The 15031-nt window shown below is 47.6% G+C and overlaps 1 protein-coding gene across 4 annotated transcripts in view; it reads left to right on the forward strand.

The window, feature by feature from the left end:
• The first annotated feature begins 6169 nt into the window (after positions 1-6169).
• Positions 6170-15031, forward strand: part of KIT (KIT proto-oncogene, receptor tyrosine kinase) — an 82810-nt gene continuing 73948 nt past the window's right edge. For 2 of the 4 annotated variants that reach the window (XM_032400383.1, XM_032400386.1), the window contains exon 1: positions 6170-6340. In XM_032400383.1, coding sequence (XP_032256274.1) covers positions 6274-6340 — 67 coding nt within the window. In that variant the 5' untranslated portion in view covers positions 6170-6273. The remainder of the gene's footprint in view (positions 6341-15031) is intronic. The other 2 variants (XM_032400382.1, XM_032400384.1) reach the window with 2 other exon arrangements.

Below are 15031 nucleotides of genomic sequence, written 5' to 3' on the forward strand. Positions count from 1 at the left end.
CTTTCTTTCTTTCTTTCTTTCTTTCTTTCTTTCTTTCTAGAGAGAGAAAGAAAGAGTGTGTGAGCGAGCAGGGGAAGGGGCAGAGGGAGAGAGAGGATCTCAAGCAGACACCCTGCTCCGTGCGGAGCTGGATGTGGGGCTCAATCCCAGGACCCTGAGATCATGACTTGAGCCAAAACCAAGAGTTGGCTGCTTAACCGACTGAGCCACCCAGGTGCCCCTATACCATTACATTTCTTGAAAACTTACCAAGCAATAAATCCTTGGGTCTACCTCTTCACTTCAAATGCATTGCTCAATCCACTGCAGCCTGGATTCTGGCCCCACAAACTCTTAAGTGTGTGTGTGTGTGTGTGTGTGTGTGTGTGTGTGTGTCTGAGTGTGAGAGTACATGTTTAATCACCAAAGACCTCTAGGTTAACTAGGAAAGTGAGTTATCACCGTAATTAAACACAGGGGCTATGGACTCAGCCTGCCACAGGTTCAAATCCTGATGCAAGTTATTTAACTTCCCTGTGCCTCAGTTTCCTGAACTGTAAAGTGGGAAGACAGAAAGAAATTACCTGGCAGAGTTATTGTGAAGATTAAATGATTTAGCATGTATAAAGAATTTGGAACTGGCTAGGCGTTGTCAGTTCCTATTATGATTACAAACTGCACTGGAAGCTTTTCTGTCCTTATCTTATTTGACTTCCCTAAGAGATAGAATACAACTGAATGCTCCCAATTCCTTGAAAATCTCCTTTGCCACTGCCCTCTCTGTTTTTGCCTTTCTGGCCCTAGCTTCTCAGGTTCCTTTGTGAATCCCCTTTTTCTGCTTGTCCCTTCAATGTGGGTGGTTCCCTAGATGCAGCCTCAGCCCTCTGCTTTCCGGCTGGTGTGCGCTGTCTGGGGTGACCTCACCTAATCCTTGGTGGCAGTGGTGTCCTATGGGCTAGCCCTATCTGAGCTCCAGGCCTGCATCTCGAGGTTTCGAGAAGTCCACGAGCACCTTGAACTCAACATGCTCAACTACAAGTCCTTCACCGGCCACTTCAAACCCATTTCCATGGCTCATCCAAGGGAAGCGCCTTGTAGCTTACCCCTGAAGCCCTGCACATCCTAGAGCTCCTCCTTGCACTCATTTTCCACAGTACTGTTGGTGATCAAGGCCTATTCAGAGTACTTAACCTTTTCTCTTCTTCTCCACCTCTCACATTCTCACCTGCGCAAACTCGGTTCAGCTCATCATTTCTCCCAGGGAATCACTGCATCAGTCTCCCTGCCATTTTCTTCGGGCCTCAAGATTGGTCCCCTTTCAACTCATCCTCCACTGAGCGTCCCCACTAGCTTTCCAAAATGCAAATCTTATCACATCTGGCCCCAGCCTAAAGTCCTTTATTGACTCTTCCTAGTTCAGGGGATGAAGTTCATGTTTCTTGGCACGTATGGGTCTTGTTTATCCCTGTGCTCTCAACTTCCCCTCCCTGAAGGCCCCATTTCCCTCGCTGTGCTGTGCCGCACGGACTTAGGGTTCTTGATCCACATCCCACACCCACCCCTGTGCTGTTTCATACCTCTGGCTCTTCACACCTGTGATTTCTACCACTAAACATCCTCTCCTCTCTGCTGTGTCTTCCCCTCATCCTGATCCCTCAGAATGTAAGCGCCACCTCTTTGAGAGAGCCTCACTATACAACATGATTTAAGTGCTCATCTGTGTTCAAACATCACCCTGTGCACACCTCCATTAGAGGATATATAACAGTTCAATCTTTGACCCCTTATGTGTCCCTTCTTTCTCTCCAAGTCCCATGAGGGCAGCCCCTGTGTCTTACCTAAGTTTGCATTCCTACACCTAGCATAATACCTCTGGCGCATGGAGGCTGTTCAATAAATACTGAATGGAAGCTTGAACCAAGAGCATACATTATTTTCTTTCAACTTCATAAACTATGAGGTGGTTATTATTAGAATAGAGTCTACCAATCAGGATCATACATTCATTTCCTCCACTTTATGGACAAAAGACTTTCAAAGAGTTACTGGGAAAGCAAGGACTATGAAGGAGCAAACTGGAAAAGGATTATTATACCCTTTGTGTAGTAATCCCACCTCTAGGAATGCCTCCTAAATAATCAGAGGCAGAAAAGCTTTATTCACCAAGATGCTCATCACCGAGTAATTTGTGATAGAAAAAAAAAAAAAACTGGAAAAAATAGAGAAATAATTAAACACCCAGAATTATGGTACATAATACAACTAAACATTATACTGCCATTATCTGCTGCTTCAAAAGAATTTTTAATCATCCGGGACAATGCTTATGTTACACATAGTAAAAAAGATGGATAGAAAACTGACAAATATTATAAAATCTTAAATGACACAAAGGAAAAAAAAAAACCCTTACAATAAGCAGAGAAACAGGATTTAACAGAAACATACAAAAATAAACACTTTAGTAATTACATCTTGGGTGATTTTTGTTTTTTTATAATCTTTGGTATTTCCTAAATCTTCTACAATAGGCCCCTTGACTTTTACCATCAGAAACATAAAAATTTTCACATTAGAGATTTTGACTGTGTGGCTATTATGAACATCTTCTGTTCTATTTGTGCGGCATCCTTCCTCCTTCCTCCAGTAAGAGTGCCTCAGTTTTTCCTTGGGGACACATCCTCCCTCATTCTTAGACCTCACAGTGTGGATGAAATGGACCCTCAACCCCCAGCTCCCAGGGTGGGCGTGGGATCCAGACCCAGTCAATCATCATATCCTCCCCATCTGGCTTCAGTGACTGGTCCCAGATGGGCGTGTGACTTAAGCTGGGTCAGTATTTTTATAGGAGATGTTCACGGGGGCAGAAAAGCTCTGCTCACATTGGTACTAATAAGCTGTGAGCTTAGAGCTGCGTGAGTGCACATGAAGACAGGGGAGTCATACAGGAGCGTGCTGCTGAAGGATGGACATGGAGAGAGATGCATGTGTACACACACACACACTCCACACCACACCACACACACCACCTTCAAGTCCTGATGACTTTGAATTCTTGTATCTAGGAAAGTGTCGAATGCTAGCCTCACTAGACTTTCCAGTTCTAAGAACCAATTACATTTTAGGTTTCTTTGTTTTTTTGTTTTTTTTTTTTTGAGTCCGTTTGAGCTGGGTTCTACAAGTTGCAATAATACAGTTATGAAAACAATAAACTACGTAAAGTATAATTTATAAAAGGCTCCAGGGCTGTCATAAAAAAAGAGTACAGAATTGGCCCTGTACATCCTACCTGACAACGTAAAACATTTCCATCGTTGTGTTTCTATTGGACATATTCTAAAATGTAGTTCATTCCCATAGCAGGTCACTTAGGGTACTTTCTTATGCCTTCCTTTGCTGGCATGAGGTGTTACTAAAAATAGCTAGTTGGGCGCCTGGGTGGCTCAGTTGGTTAAGCGACTGCCTTCGGCTCGGGTCATGATCCTGGAGTCCCTGGATCGAGTCCCGCATTGGGCTCCCTGCTCGGCGGGGAGTCTGCTTCTCCCTCTGACCCTCCCCCCTCTCATGTGCTCTCTCTCTCATTCTCTCTCTGTCAAATAAATAAATAAAATCTTAAAAAAAAAAAAATAGCTAGTAACCCTAAAGGCACAGGGGCTGGGGACTTTCTGCTATGCCTGGCATTAAACCTTTAATGGCTGGATCTGAGGAGATTTGGGGTATCTTAAGAAAGGAATTGGAGTGAAGGGGCATATCAGTGTTTAGGACAGTGACTTTTTTCCCAGTCAATACAGAAGGACTTCAATATTCTACCAACCTATGTGACCAACTTGGTGTGTATTGGCTGAACAGAAACCCTGTTAGCCGATATTAGAGTTTCTTTTTGGGTATCTGCTTACCTTCCCAGACTGTGACTCCCCCTAGGCAAGGACTTTGTCTTACTGATTTTTGGAGGTCTTGTGCCTATCAAGGTGCTCAGTAGATATTTGTTGGATGGTAAACATGACTGACAATCCAGCATTGTATAATTCCCTATTCTGTTTTTTTTTTTTTTTCTGATAGAAGTTTCCTGCCTAGAATTAAATTGCAATATGGTCTCTTTTCACCCGCTCTTTTGAAAACTTGTTATCCTCTCCAATATCAGTTGATTGAAGAAGAAAATTGTAAATTTTCTCTCAGGCATAATGTTGATATTTTAACTCACAGTGATTTTTTCTTACTACAAAATGGATTTTAGAAATAAATCAAGATCCCAGAAACTTATGATTGCTTTGAGTGGTAGCTTTTATCTCTGTCATCCTAAGAAAAAGATGTGGTCTGATGGCCCAGAGCACAAACAGAGAGACCTTTGAATTTCAGTTTTCCCACAGCTGTATGACTTGACACATTTGCTAAGACATTGGGGTGGGGGTTCCCAGTCTTGACTATAAGGATTGTGGCAGGGCCCACCTCTGTCTATTAACAATGGTACTCCCAGTACCTAGCTCTTCCTTGTTCGGAGTACACACTTACATGCTTGTTGAATGAATACATGAGTTTAGGGAGAGGCAATCATACATATTGATTGACCTAGAAATGATAATTTTTTAAAAATATTTTTTATTTATTTACTTGAGAGAGGAGGAGGGGAGCATGAGTGCAGGGAGGGGCAGAGGGAGAGAGGACTGAGCCTGGAGCCCAGTGAGGAGGGGCTTGATCCCAGGACCCTGAGATCATGACCTGAGCCGGAGGCAGGCGCTTAACCAAGTGAGCCACCCAGACGCCCCTAGAAGTGATAATTTTTAAGTGATTAGCTTTAAAAATCCTCTCTTAAAAAAACTAACTTAGGTCCTATCAATATCAAAGAGGAGAGCTTTCAATATTAAAGTGGGGTGGGGGAGCTGCTTAACTATATCTTTTGGATGCTATTTTAGAGAAGAGTCTAGGTGTATCTATATGATTCCCCCACTTTTTCTGATAGGCACCTCCTATTTATTTTCCACTCTGAAGCTCTCTGGTAAGGTGTTTTCCTGGTTTATTCGAACGCAATGGGAAAGGTCATCATACCCGGAGTCAGTCTTAAAATGACTAGCTCTCCCTTCTATTTGCTGTGCGGTCTTGGGCCACTTTTAAAACTCAAATAATAAACATTCTGCTCTACCTATCTCACAAAGCTGCTGTTGTGAGCGTGGAATATTAGAGTAAGGAGAAACTATAAAACCCCGTACAGATACTGTTGTTACCTTGGATAAAGCAATTCCCAGGCAGTGAAACCTGGTTTAAGATAATTATTTTACTATTATTTTGCTCCTGGTACTGGCTAGGGCAGCTAAGAGGACCGCCGGGACCCCTGCCCCCAGTAACCGTCCTCTGGTACAGAGGCAGAGAAACCATAGGGTAGAGGGGGGTTGGTGAAGGAGGAGGCTCCCAAAGAGCTTAGCACAGCGACTCTGGCGCAAATGGGTTTAAAAACTCGCGCTCCCAGAGCAAACTTCGCAAGGCCCTCTTCCCCACTCGGAAAGCCAAGCTGGGTTCTCCAGGAAAGTCCTGGCAGGGGCTTCTTGGGCGGAGGCCACCCCGACCAATAGAAACCAATTGTGTTTTTACGGTTAAGAGCAGGTGGAGGAACTGAGCATAATTACCTACGCCCCGGCTCAGCATTTTACCACGGTGTCAGGCGCCTCTCTGCGTCCCCCTCCATTAACCGACATGGAACAGAATGTGGGGGCCTAATTCCTAATCCCCTGCGCTCCAATTCCTGTCGCTTCCCGCACCACCTCCGCCACCAGCGGCGTCTCTTCTCTTCCCACCGGAGCGTGCTCCAGGCCCGGGCGGCGGACCTTTATTGTCTGGGGAACACCTGCCAGGTGGCGGGCCCGGGCCCTAATGTGCGCTGGGTGCCGGGCTTCACAAAGCGCGCGGGCAGCACCCCCCTCGTCTGGCAGCCGCCTCGGCCCCCCGACCACATCACAAGGGAGGAGGAGAGGTAGAGAGATGAAGGGGCTCCGGGGTCAGAAGCGGGCGGCGAGGGCCAGCACGCCCTCCTCCTCCCTGCCGTCTCAGCCCCCGGGGATTAGCACGTCGAAGGAGCGGAGGCCAGATGCCGCCGGGAGGGAGCGAGACCCGGGAGCGAGGGAGGGAGGGGACGCGAGGAGGGGCGCGGAGAAGGGGCGTGGCCGGCGCGCAGGGGGAGGGCGCTGGGAGGAGGGGCCGCTGCTCGGCGCTCGCGGCTCTGGGGGCCCGGCTTTGCCGCGCTTGGTGCACTTGGGCGAGAGCCGGAACGTGGAACGGAGCTCCGATCCCAGCGCAGCTACCGCGATGAGAGGCGCTCGCGGCGCCTGGGATTTTCTCTGCGTCCTGCTCATCCTGTTCCGCGTCCAGACAGGTGGGAGAGCGCCGCGGGCCCCCGGGCCGCGCCCCCCGCCCCGGTGCAGCCTGTGTCCCCCGAGGGCTCGAACCCGCTGGGGGGTTCGTCGGCGGAGGTGGCTGACTGCCCTCCAGTGCCCGTGCTTTTCAGGCTCCGGGAAGGTTCGAGGCGTTCCCGGGACTCTCCTGCGCCCCGCCTCGCTCACCTGCGCGAGGAGCCCCTGCCGCTGGTGGCGAGGGCGCTGAGCTGAGGGTCTTGCGGGGAGGGCAGCGAGGGGGCTCAAGAGTGGGCGAGGTGCGGCTGCGGGCTGCAGGCTGCGTGCGAGTTCGGGGTTGCTTTTGTGCGGAGGGTACGCGGGGGCCGAGGCGGGCGGGTCCGGGGTCCGCACCCAGCGCGTTATCTCTGCGGTGCGAGGCGCGGCCGCTGCTGCCTTTTGTTAAAAGTTGCGTGCGTGTGATCGGCGCACTGGACTAGCAGCCCGCAGGTTCTTAGCTGCGCCGAGGGCAAAGTTGGAGAGCCTTTTCTTTGCTCTGCGGCTGCCGCTTTCCAAACCGCGGGCGCTCCTTTGTGGCCCAGAACTGGGGACAGACCCGCTGCCGCCTCTCCTCGCGGCATTCCCGCGCCCCCTGGTTAGGCATTTTGCCCGGGGAGCGCGCGGCGTGCGGCCCTGGGGCCGGACCCCGCGAACCTAGAGGTGGCGGCTACGGGGACAACTTGGCAGGGCGTGTGGAAAGCAGCCGCTAGGTTGCAGACTTTTTGCTGTTGTAAATCGCATGCCAGAGGCTCGCCCCTTTCCGCCGCGGTGCCGTTTCTTTCCTGCCACGCGCCTCCGAGCGGCTGGTGGCTGCGTTAGCCGCCTGCTCTCGGAGGAGGCAGGGACGGGGCGCTGGGACGCTCAGGTCCTCCACCCGGCCGCCTCCCGGGCCCCGCTAGTATGCCCCGACAGGCTGGCCGGGCTCTGCAAACCGCTCGAATCGGTATCTGCGACCTGTAATTCCGGGTCCCCGTTTTCTTTGGTAATTTTGAGATTTGCAACACCCTTTCGCACGTGATAGCCACACTACTTAAGGGCCGCCTGGGGCGGGGGTGGGAGATGGAGTGGAAGTTTCGGCAAATCTTACTTGGATCTTAAAGCTGTAGTGAAAATCCGGTTCTGTCTGCGCGGGAACTTGAGTCTGAAGGTGGAGGAGGAGGATTTGCAGGCTCCTGGAAGCCCTAGTTCAGATTCCTGCCCCTTCTTCCCTTTTTTTCTGGGTGTCGCTGGTGCGCGAGCGAGTGCAGGTCGCCCGGCTAATCCTTGAAACCCTGCTCTCTCCCAGGTCATTTTTTAAAAATCTTTAAGGCTACCCCAGTGATGCAAGGAAAGAAAGTGAGTCTGAACTGGAATTTGAGGGCTAAAAAAGGAAGATCGCTATGAACTATCGTGGTACTCAGTTGACCACTGGTTCGTTTTCCATAAAGTCTCAAGGTGCAGCCTCCCCACTCCAGGGGCTTGAAAGGCATTGTTGTGAGGGCTTTCCTGTGGAGGAAGGGAGGCCTTGCATCTGGACTCTGAGAGGTGGTGGGGGGGGGGAGGGATCGTGAGTGAGTGCCCGGATTCCGTGGCAGATTCGACCGCTCAAGCTTCAAATGACACGTTTGTTCTTACGTCTTTGTGCCTTGCATTTTTAATTTCAGTTAAGGTATGTGTACGGACCCGAATAGGGCACTAGAAAGACCACACAGAATAGTTCCCTTTTTAAAAATTAAATGAATCAGTTGCTTCCTTCTTCCTCATAATTATTCCTGCTCCATCCAATAGATTTTTGGCAGAGGGAATTTTAAGGTCTGGCTCCTGGGGGGCAGTATCGTATAGTGACAGAGCCTTGAGCTGCCCTTCGGGTTCTCCTTTTCCAGCATTTATTAGCTGTTTGCCCTTGGAAGGTCGTTTAAATTCTGGAGATCCCGATTTCCTCAAGAGGACAGTGAGGCATCTGCATCATGAAGGATCCTTTGGGTCCCAGATTCTCCTCTTCCAGTGTTCTGAGTGTAGACTACAATTTTTTGAATTCTTTTCCTGATTCCTTTCTGTCTCCCTGAAATTCCTCTGCCTCTCCGGGTCCCAGGGACCACAAGCTAAAGCAGGGAGGTGTGTTTTATCCTGTTCCCTCCTCCATCCACACACATTTGCCTAGCTTCTCTTTGAATTCAATCAAGGAGGTGCCAACTCCGTAGGACCCTCCATCACCACTCCCCTCAGTATTTATGACTCCTGTGCCCAGCAAGATGAGCCTGCAGGGAATAGTGAATCACACTTGCCCCTTGTTCCTGCAGGTGTGAGGCCACAGTCATTCCCAGCAGCTGGCCCTGGGATATTTTGGATCTTTTCCTGTTGGGAATAATATGATGGTCTTGTAAAGTCCAGAAAAGTCATTTATCCCCATTCTGGTCTTTCCCACTCATCCACAGATTTTTTCTTATGACTTGATAAATTATGTATGCTGTGTTATTGCAACACATTTTCTGATGTGCCTTAAATTTCACTTTGTGTGTTGTACATAGTTGTTCTTTATTCAAAACTGGGCCAGGCCCATGCTGGGGTGGGGGGTGGGGGCTTTACATGGTATTTATAGTCCTTCCAACAAGCCCTGGAGGTAGTAGTACTCTTGCCATCCCTATCATTTATAGCAGGAGAAACTGGCTGAGGATAAGTCAGTTACCAAAATAATCAGTGGTGAAGCCTGACATTAGCCCAACATATATGCCCAACTGTATATCCATTCACATGCCTTAACAGAATCAGTTGTGTGATTCATTGGAAACTATGCCATGAGCCCATATTATATGCCAGGGTATTGTTGGAGGTTTGGGAAATACAGGATGGTCAAGGTCATTACCTTCCAAATTTTGGTAAAAAAGACCTAGAATTGCCTGTCTTAGGATGTCTGAGTTAGTGTTCTCAGTGTGAAGGGGAGTATTCACTGGGAAGGGGAGTCATTAAGTATCGATTCCCTGGGGAGTATGTAGGCAGTTGATCCTGGGCAAGAGGGCTGTAGGTGTTAGCTGTCCCGTTCCAAAGGCCCTCAGAAATGAAGATAAGCTGTCTCTAAAATGATGGTGGAAGTCAGCTGAGAGTTTTTTTCCATCCCCCTCTCCAGAAAATAAAAACGCTTTTGGCATTATATACTTGTGGCATACTTGTGAAAGAGCAGACTCCCAGGAATGAGTTAATACCGCTGATCATTTGCCCTGAATGAGCACAGTGAGATACAGAAGGGCAGTTTCCCACTCCTAGCCCAAGATCAATTCTTAGAAACGTGCCAGGTGCTTTGTGGGCTTCCCTGGTAGCGTGTTTAGGGACAGATATGGTGATGGATTTTGCTGCTTTTGACGCTGCTGGAAGTTGCCCTTAGGATTTTGACTCATTTCCTCAAGTTTCCCCCCAGCTGATTAAAGAAGGACACCAGGAAATGAGCTGCAGTGTCCAAGTGGAATTCTTTAGCTGGCCTTGCAGGACGGGAACCCCTGAAAGGCAGTGGTCAGGGCTGCAGCAGCCTTTGCTCCAGAATGAATTTAGTTTGAGGGTCGGTGGACAGGCTGGGACGGGAGGAAGTGCTTTATTTTGCTGCATTCATGTGTGGATAACTTTCATAATAAGGGATTGAAAGACATGGGAAGGGATCTTAAATATGCAACATTTCATGGGTGGTTTCTGTAACTTGAGTGGGTAGCTGCATGACTGCAAAATCCAGATCGAGGAGTGCCTACCAGGGAGTAAGCAGAGGTGTGAGTGTGAATCTAGGGCAAAGCCAGTGTGAATCTTTGTTGAAAGGGAGGGGACTTTGAGGAAGCCTGGCCTAGTACCTCTGATTTTGGATGTTTGGGACCTGAGACAACCCATCTTTTGACTTCAGACTCTAAATAGGTAGAGAGAGGTTACTGGCTGATAGCCCATCGACGTGTTTGTTGCCCCCCCCCTCCCGCCCCCCCAGTGCTTTTTAAGAAAACATCAAGGCAATACTTACAAATCTGGAGAATTTATGTCAAGATCTCGATTTGTCTGTTCTTTTGAAGAACTGAAAACTCTGCCCCTTTTGATGGGACCTGTGCTCTTTAGGAGGCTCTAGGAAATACCGCTAAGCCAGCCTTACACATGTAGGCGTTTAGCCTTAGGGCCCGGTGAGCACGGATGGGACTACGCAGGTAGCTGGCGGACAGAGCACAGGCCCAAGGAGTGAAGCCAGCCTTGTATTGGCCTGCTGGTTTTATGGCTGACACCTTTGGCGCCTTGGAGCAAGTCGTTTACCCTGCTGAATTTACTTTTCCTTCTTAGTTTCAGCTGTGTGACTTTGGCAAATTACTTAACCACTCTGTGCCAGTAAACGTGTTTCTCCGTAGAGAGTTTTTAGGACGGTGCTGCCTGCCGTGCTTTCTAGTACAAGCTCGGTACGTGTCAGTCATAATTATTATCTGTGAGATAGGAATTCTTGTTCTTCCTAACATGGAAATCATGCCTACTCTAATATGGTTGTCCTAAAAATCAGGAAGCGATTCGGGTACAGATGTCTGGCACGGGGTCTGGGATGGGCCGGGCACCGAATCAGTGAGTGAGCTCTGTGAGTATGTAGACTCTGACTGCTTCTCTTTGTCATCTTCGCAGGCAGGGATCGATAAGTACTCACGTGATGGCTTTTAATGTGAAATAAACTTGAATTTTTGTTCTGCATTTTATAGAGCTTTTGACCTAACAGTTGGGAATCACTACTCAAGAGACTGAACAGATCTTGGACTCCCCCCCGCCCCCCCCAAAGACAAACAAGCCAGAAGATTTCTCCAGTGAAAACATTCACATCTGCTGATTTTTCCATTCAGCTTACGCTTTAGCTTTCATGCTTACATTTTGGTTTTGACACACTTTCTTAGGTATCTTCCAGTGCGTCCTTTTCTGACAGCTAGGTTTTCAACACTTGCAAACTTTAAGCTAAATTGTTATCCAGAGTTAAGACCTTGGGCTCTGAAATGGACAACCTGGGTTTTTATCCAGTTTGGCCCCTTGCCGGCTGTGTGCTCTGGGAAAAGACTCTTCCTCTCTGGAAGCTCCAGTTCTTCATGTGTGACCCAGGGATGGTGGCCTGGGCTCCCAAAAGGAGTGAGTGAGATCATCCACGTAACGTGCCTAGCGTGGTGTCCCTCATGGGGACAGCACGGGGACTCCATATCAGGCTGACTTTATGTTCCTCTTTCAGCTTTGTGTCTTAGAAAAAAAAATTGGAAATGGAATAAAACCAGATTATGTAGAATGGTTGTTGTTTTTTTTTCAGTAGTAAGACGAAATGTACACATTTAATGTCTAGTTTTTTTGTGTTTTTGTTTTTTTTTTAATTCACCTGTTAGTGGCAATGCATAGTTCTCTCCCTGGTTCTTTGTTTCACCTTATTTTTAGCCCATTTTGGTGGATACAGATTTGTGGATGAAAGTTTAGGAGGGGAAAATGGCCATTTTCTCAAGGTGACTAAGTAAGGGTAGTTCACATAGGGTCCAGGAACCCTATTACCTTGTAAGGTGACATTGAAAGCACCATAAGAGTGAGGGGCTTTTCTGTGACTGCCTTCCCTAGGTGAGGGACCAGGCTGAACTTGGCCATTGCCCCAGGCCAGACGCAGTGGGGGCTCGGTAAATACGAGTTTAACATCTGTTCTCTAGCACATGTACAGCGCTTTGAACATAGTAAATGCTCAGTAAACATTTCAGAAAGAGTTTAAGGAAGATCTGTCAGTCCCTAGGCCTTGGTCCTTGTAGGGCCTACAGGTGCGGGCTAGACGTGGGGGACGGATGGACTAAGAACACAGCCTCTGATTTAAAGTGAATTTGGTGTCAAAAGGAGCGCAAAGTGCTCAGGCAGGATTTCAAAGGAGAGGAGTTTATGTCTTGGTGGGCAGATGAGAGAGATCAGAGATCAGTAGAAGTGTCCATGTGGGAGATAATATTTGAGATTAATTTTTGTGTGTTAGAGGGTAGAGTGTCTGTAGTTGAGGCTTCAGTTGGAAGAAAGCTGTGGAAACCGGGGACAAGACTTAAGATCTAATTTGAGGATTGTCCAGTCTTTCAGGTGGTGTGATGGTTGGGGTGGCTAGGGAATTGGAGGGGAAGAGGCTGGAAAGGTGGGCTCTTTGATTAACCTCAAGGAACATTGGAGGGAGGGCATATCTAGTGTTGAGTTTGCTCCAGATTCTGAAAAGAGCTTTGAGGTCAGGGCTAAGGTGGACCTGACCCGGGAGTGGCTCTCTGGGATTTGCTGACTAAGCCAAGGCTGCTCGCTGCACCATTCCATCCAGTCCCCATCCTGCTCCGAAAACTTAGACACCCCCTTGCTGTGAGTAACCAAGACTAAGGGAGGGGCACATGCATGCATGTGTGTGTTTACATTTTAGTAAAATATATATAACATTTACTATCTTAATCATTTTGAGGTGTACAGTTCCGTAGTGTTAAGAACATTCACATTGTTGTGCAACCCATCTCCAGAACATTATCCATCTTGCAAAACAAGCTCTGCGCCCATTAAACACTCACTCCCTTTACCCCCTCCCCCAGCCCCTGGCAACCATCATTCTGTTTTCTGTATTTATGAATTTGACTACTCTAGGGACCTCATATAAGTGGAATCATTCAGTATTTGCCTTTGCGACTGGCTCATTTCACTTAGCATAATGTCTTCAGGGTGGTTCATCCATGTTGTAACATATGTTAGAATTTCCTTCCTTTTTAAGGAAGGAAATGTATGGATATATGTATGTGTGTATGCATATGCATATGCACATGTGTTAAGTTTATACCATATTTTGTTTATCTGTTCATCCATCAGTGGACAGTGACTGGGTTGCTTCCCCCTTTTGGCTGTTCTGAATAATGCTGCTATGAACATTTGTACACCAATATCTAAGGGAGAGTTTCTCAGGGGCCTCGTTTAGGATGGTCAGTCTCATGGCTGAGCTGTGTGTTGATGGGCACCTGGGTATAGAGACAGTCAGACTCTTTAGATGGCCTCTGGGTGAAGGGGTGAGGGCCTGGATGTGAGGGGTGTGTGCTCTGGAAAGAAGGGAAAACACTTAGGAGAGACATGAGGAAGCTGTAGGTGGCCGACTTAGTTCACTTGGCAAATTCACAGGCGTCTTGGATGTGTCAGGGTGGATGGCATTGAGGGGAAGGGTGGAGCAGGAGTTCCCGGAGGCATGGGTTCCTGGGAGGACTGATGGTACTCTGGAATAAATGGAAAATAAAGCCAGAAGAGGAGGAGCCTGTCTGAGGGGAGGAATATGATGTTCGTCTCTGTTGTGTTTGCTTATTGACTGTTTCCAGGCTGCGTGTATTTGAAACTCAATTTCACAGACATGATGGTAGATACAAATGAGATTCTTCTTAGGGTCAGGTCCATGTAAGGGCAAAACTACACCCCAGAAGTCACCAGAACATGGCTGTGTAATATTAATGGTAGGATTTGGGGATTTTAAAGAGTTGTGTGTTGTGTATCAGTCATACAATGAAAAGTACATTTTCATGAACAGAAATAAAGAGCAGGAAGATAATTCTGCATTTATTCTCCGCATTAAGCCATTTTTAAAGGATGTTTATTGGCTTCCTCAGAGAACAGAATGGACATTGTGGGTGTGAGGGAGGATAGAGTTGATTAAAGCTTTGGCAAATAGGCCCTTTGAAGGCAACTGAAAGAAATTGGATTTATTAAGCTAGAGAAGATAAGGTGAGGAAGTTTTAGGGAATGACAGTCTTCAAATATTTGTAATATGTGATTGAAGAATGGGGCAAAATGAGAATAGTTTAAATTGCCCCAGAAGGAAATTGAGATTTTTTTTTTTAAGGGAAAATTCTTACCCGAGCTAGTTATAGGGTCTTTGCTGCAAGTATGAGGAAAACATATAATTGTCATTTTGAAGTGGTTAGGTCCTGCTTACCTCAGCTGGTCTGATGACCCTTTAAGGGCCTGTCTGAAACCTTTTCTAAATAAAATAACCAGCCGTTTTCCCTTTTTTCCCTCCCTGGGCTTTGGGCAAAGTGTTTCTCTAAATTCTGGTTCAACTCTTAACATGATCCACCACTCTTCATGGTTTTTGGCTATACTGAAAATAGCCAATAAAGAACCCACAGCTTAAACATGGGTTATTGATCCGTTGGGGCCTGCGGGTTTCCAAGCTCAGAATGTATCGTGCAGTGTGATCACTTAAGCCTAGTGCCAAGGTAAGAGAAACAAAAGGAAATTCGACGTCTAGAGACATCTGTCGTTGATCATAATTAACCCTAACCTAAGAACGATCGTGCTCTGTGATCCCCCAACTGATTGATAATTTTGAGAGAAAGCCAGTCGTGCTGTATGTGGGCCGAGAGATCTGTAAGGATGAAGGAAGTCCTTTTCCCTTGATTGCTCAGGGATGGATTGTTCACTCTGTGGTTTACCCACCACCCTGACTTCCCTTCCCACCTGCCCTTTCCCTTTGGTCACTTCATGGTCATGGCTCAGTGGCAAATAACAGATCAGCCAGCCATCCAGTGGGGAAGGTGGTGGAAATGAAATTGCAGTTCAACAGCTTCTAGTTGATTACGCCACTTGACTTGTCATGTTGAAATGTGTGATGATGTGATCCCTGCCTTTAAGGAGGCTGGGAGCTACGGAAAGATAAGGGCTGGGGTCGGTGCTAACGTAATAGGATTTGTAAT

Source organism: Phoca vitulina, unplaced genomic scaffold (genome assembly GCF_004348235.1).
Source record: "Phoca vitulina isolate PV1807 unplaced genomic scaffold, GSC_HSeal_1.0 scaffold3, whole genome shotgun sequence".
Lineage (NCBI taxonomy): Eukaryota > Metazoa > Chordata > Mammalia > Carnivora > Phocidae > Phoca > Phoca vitulina.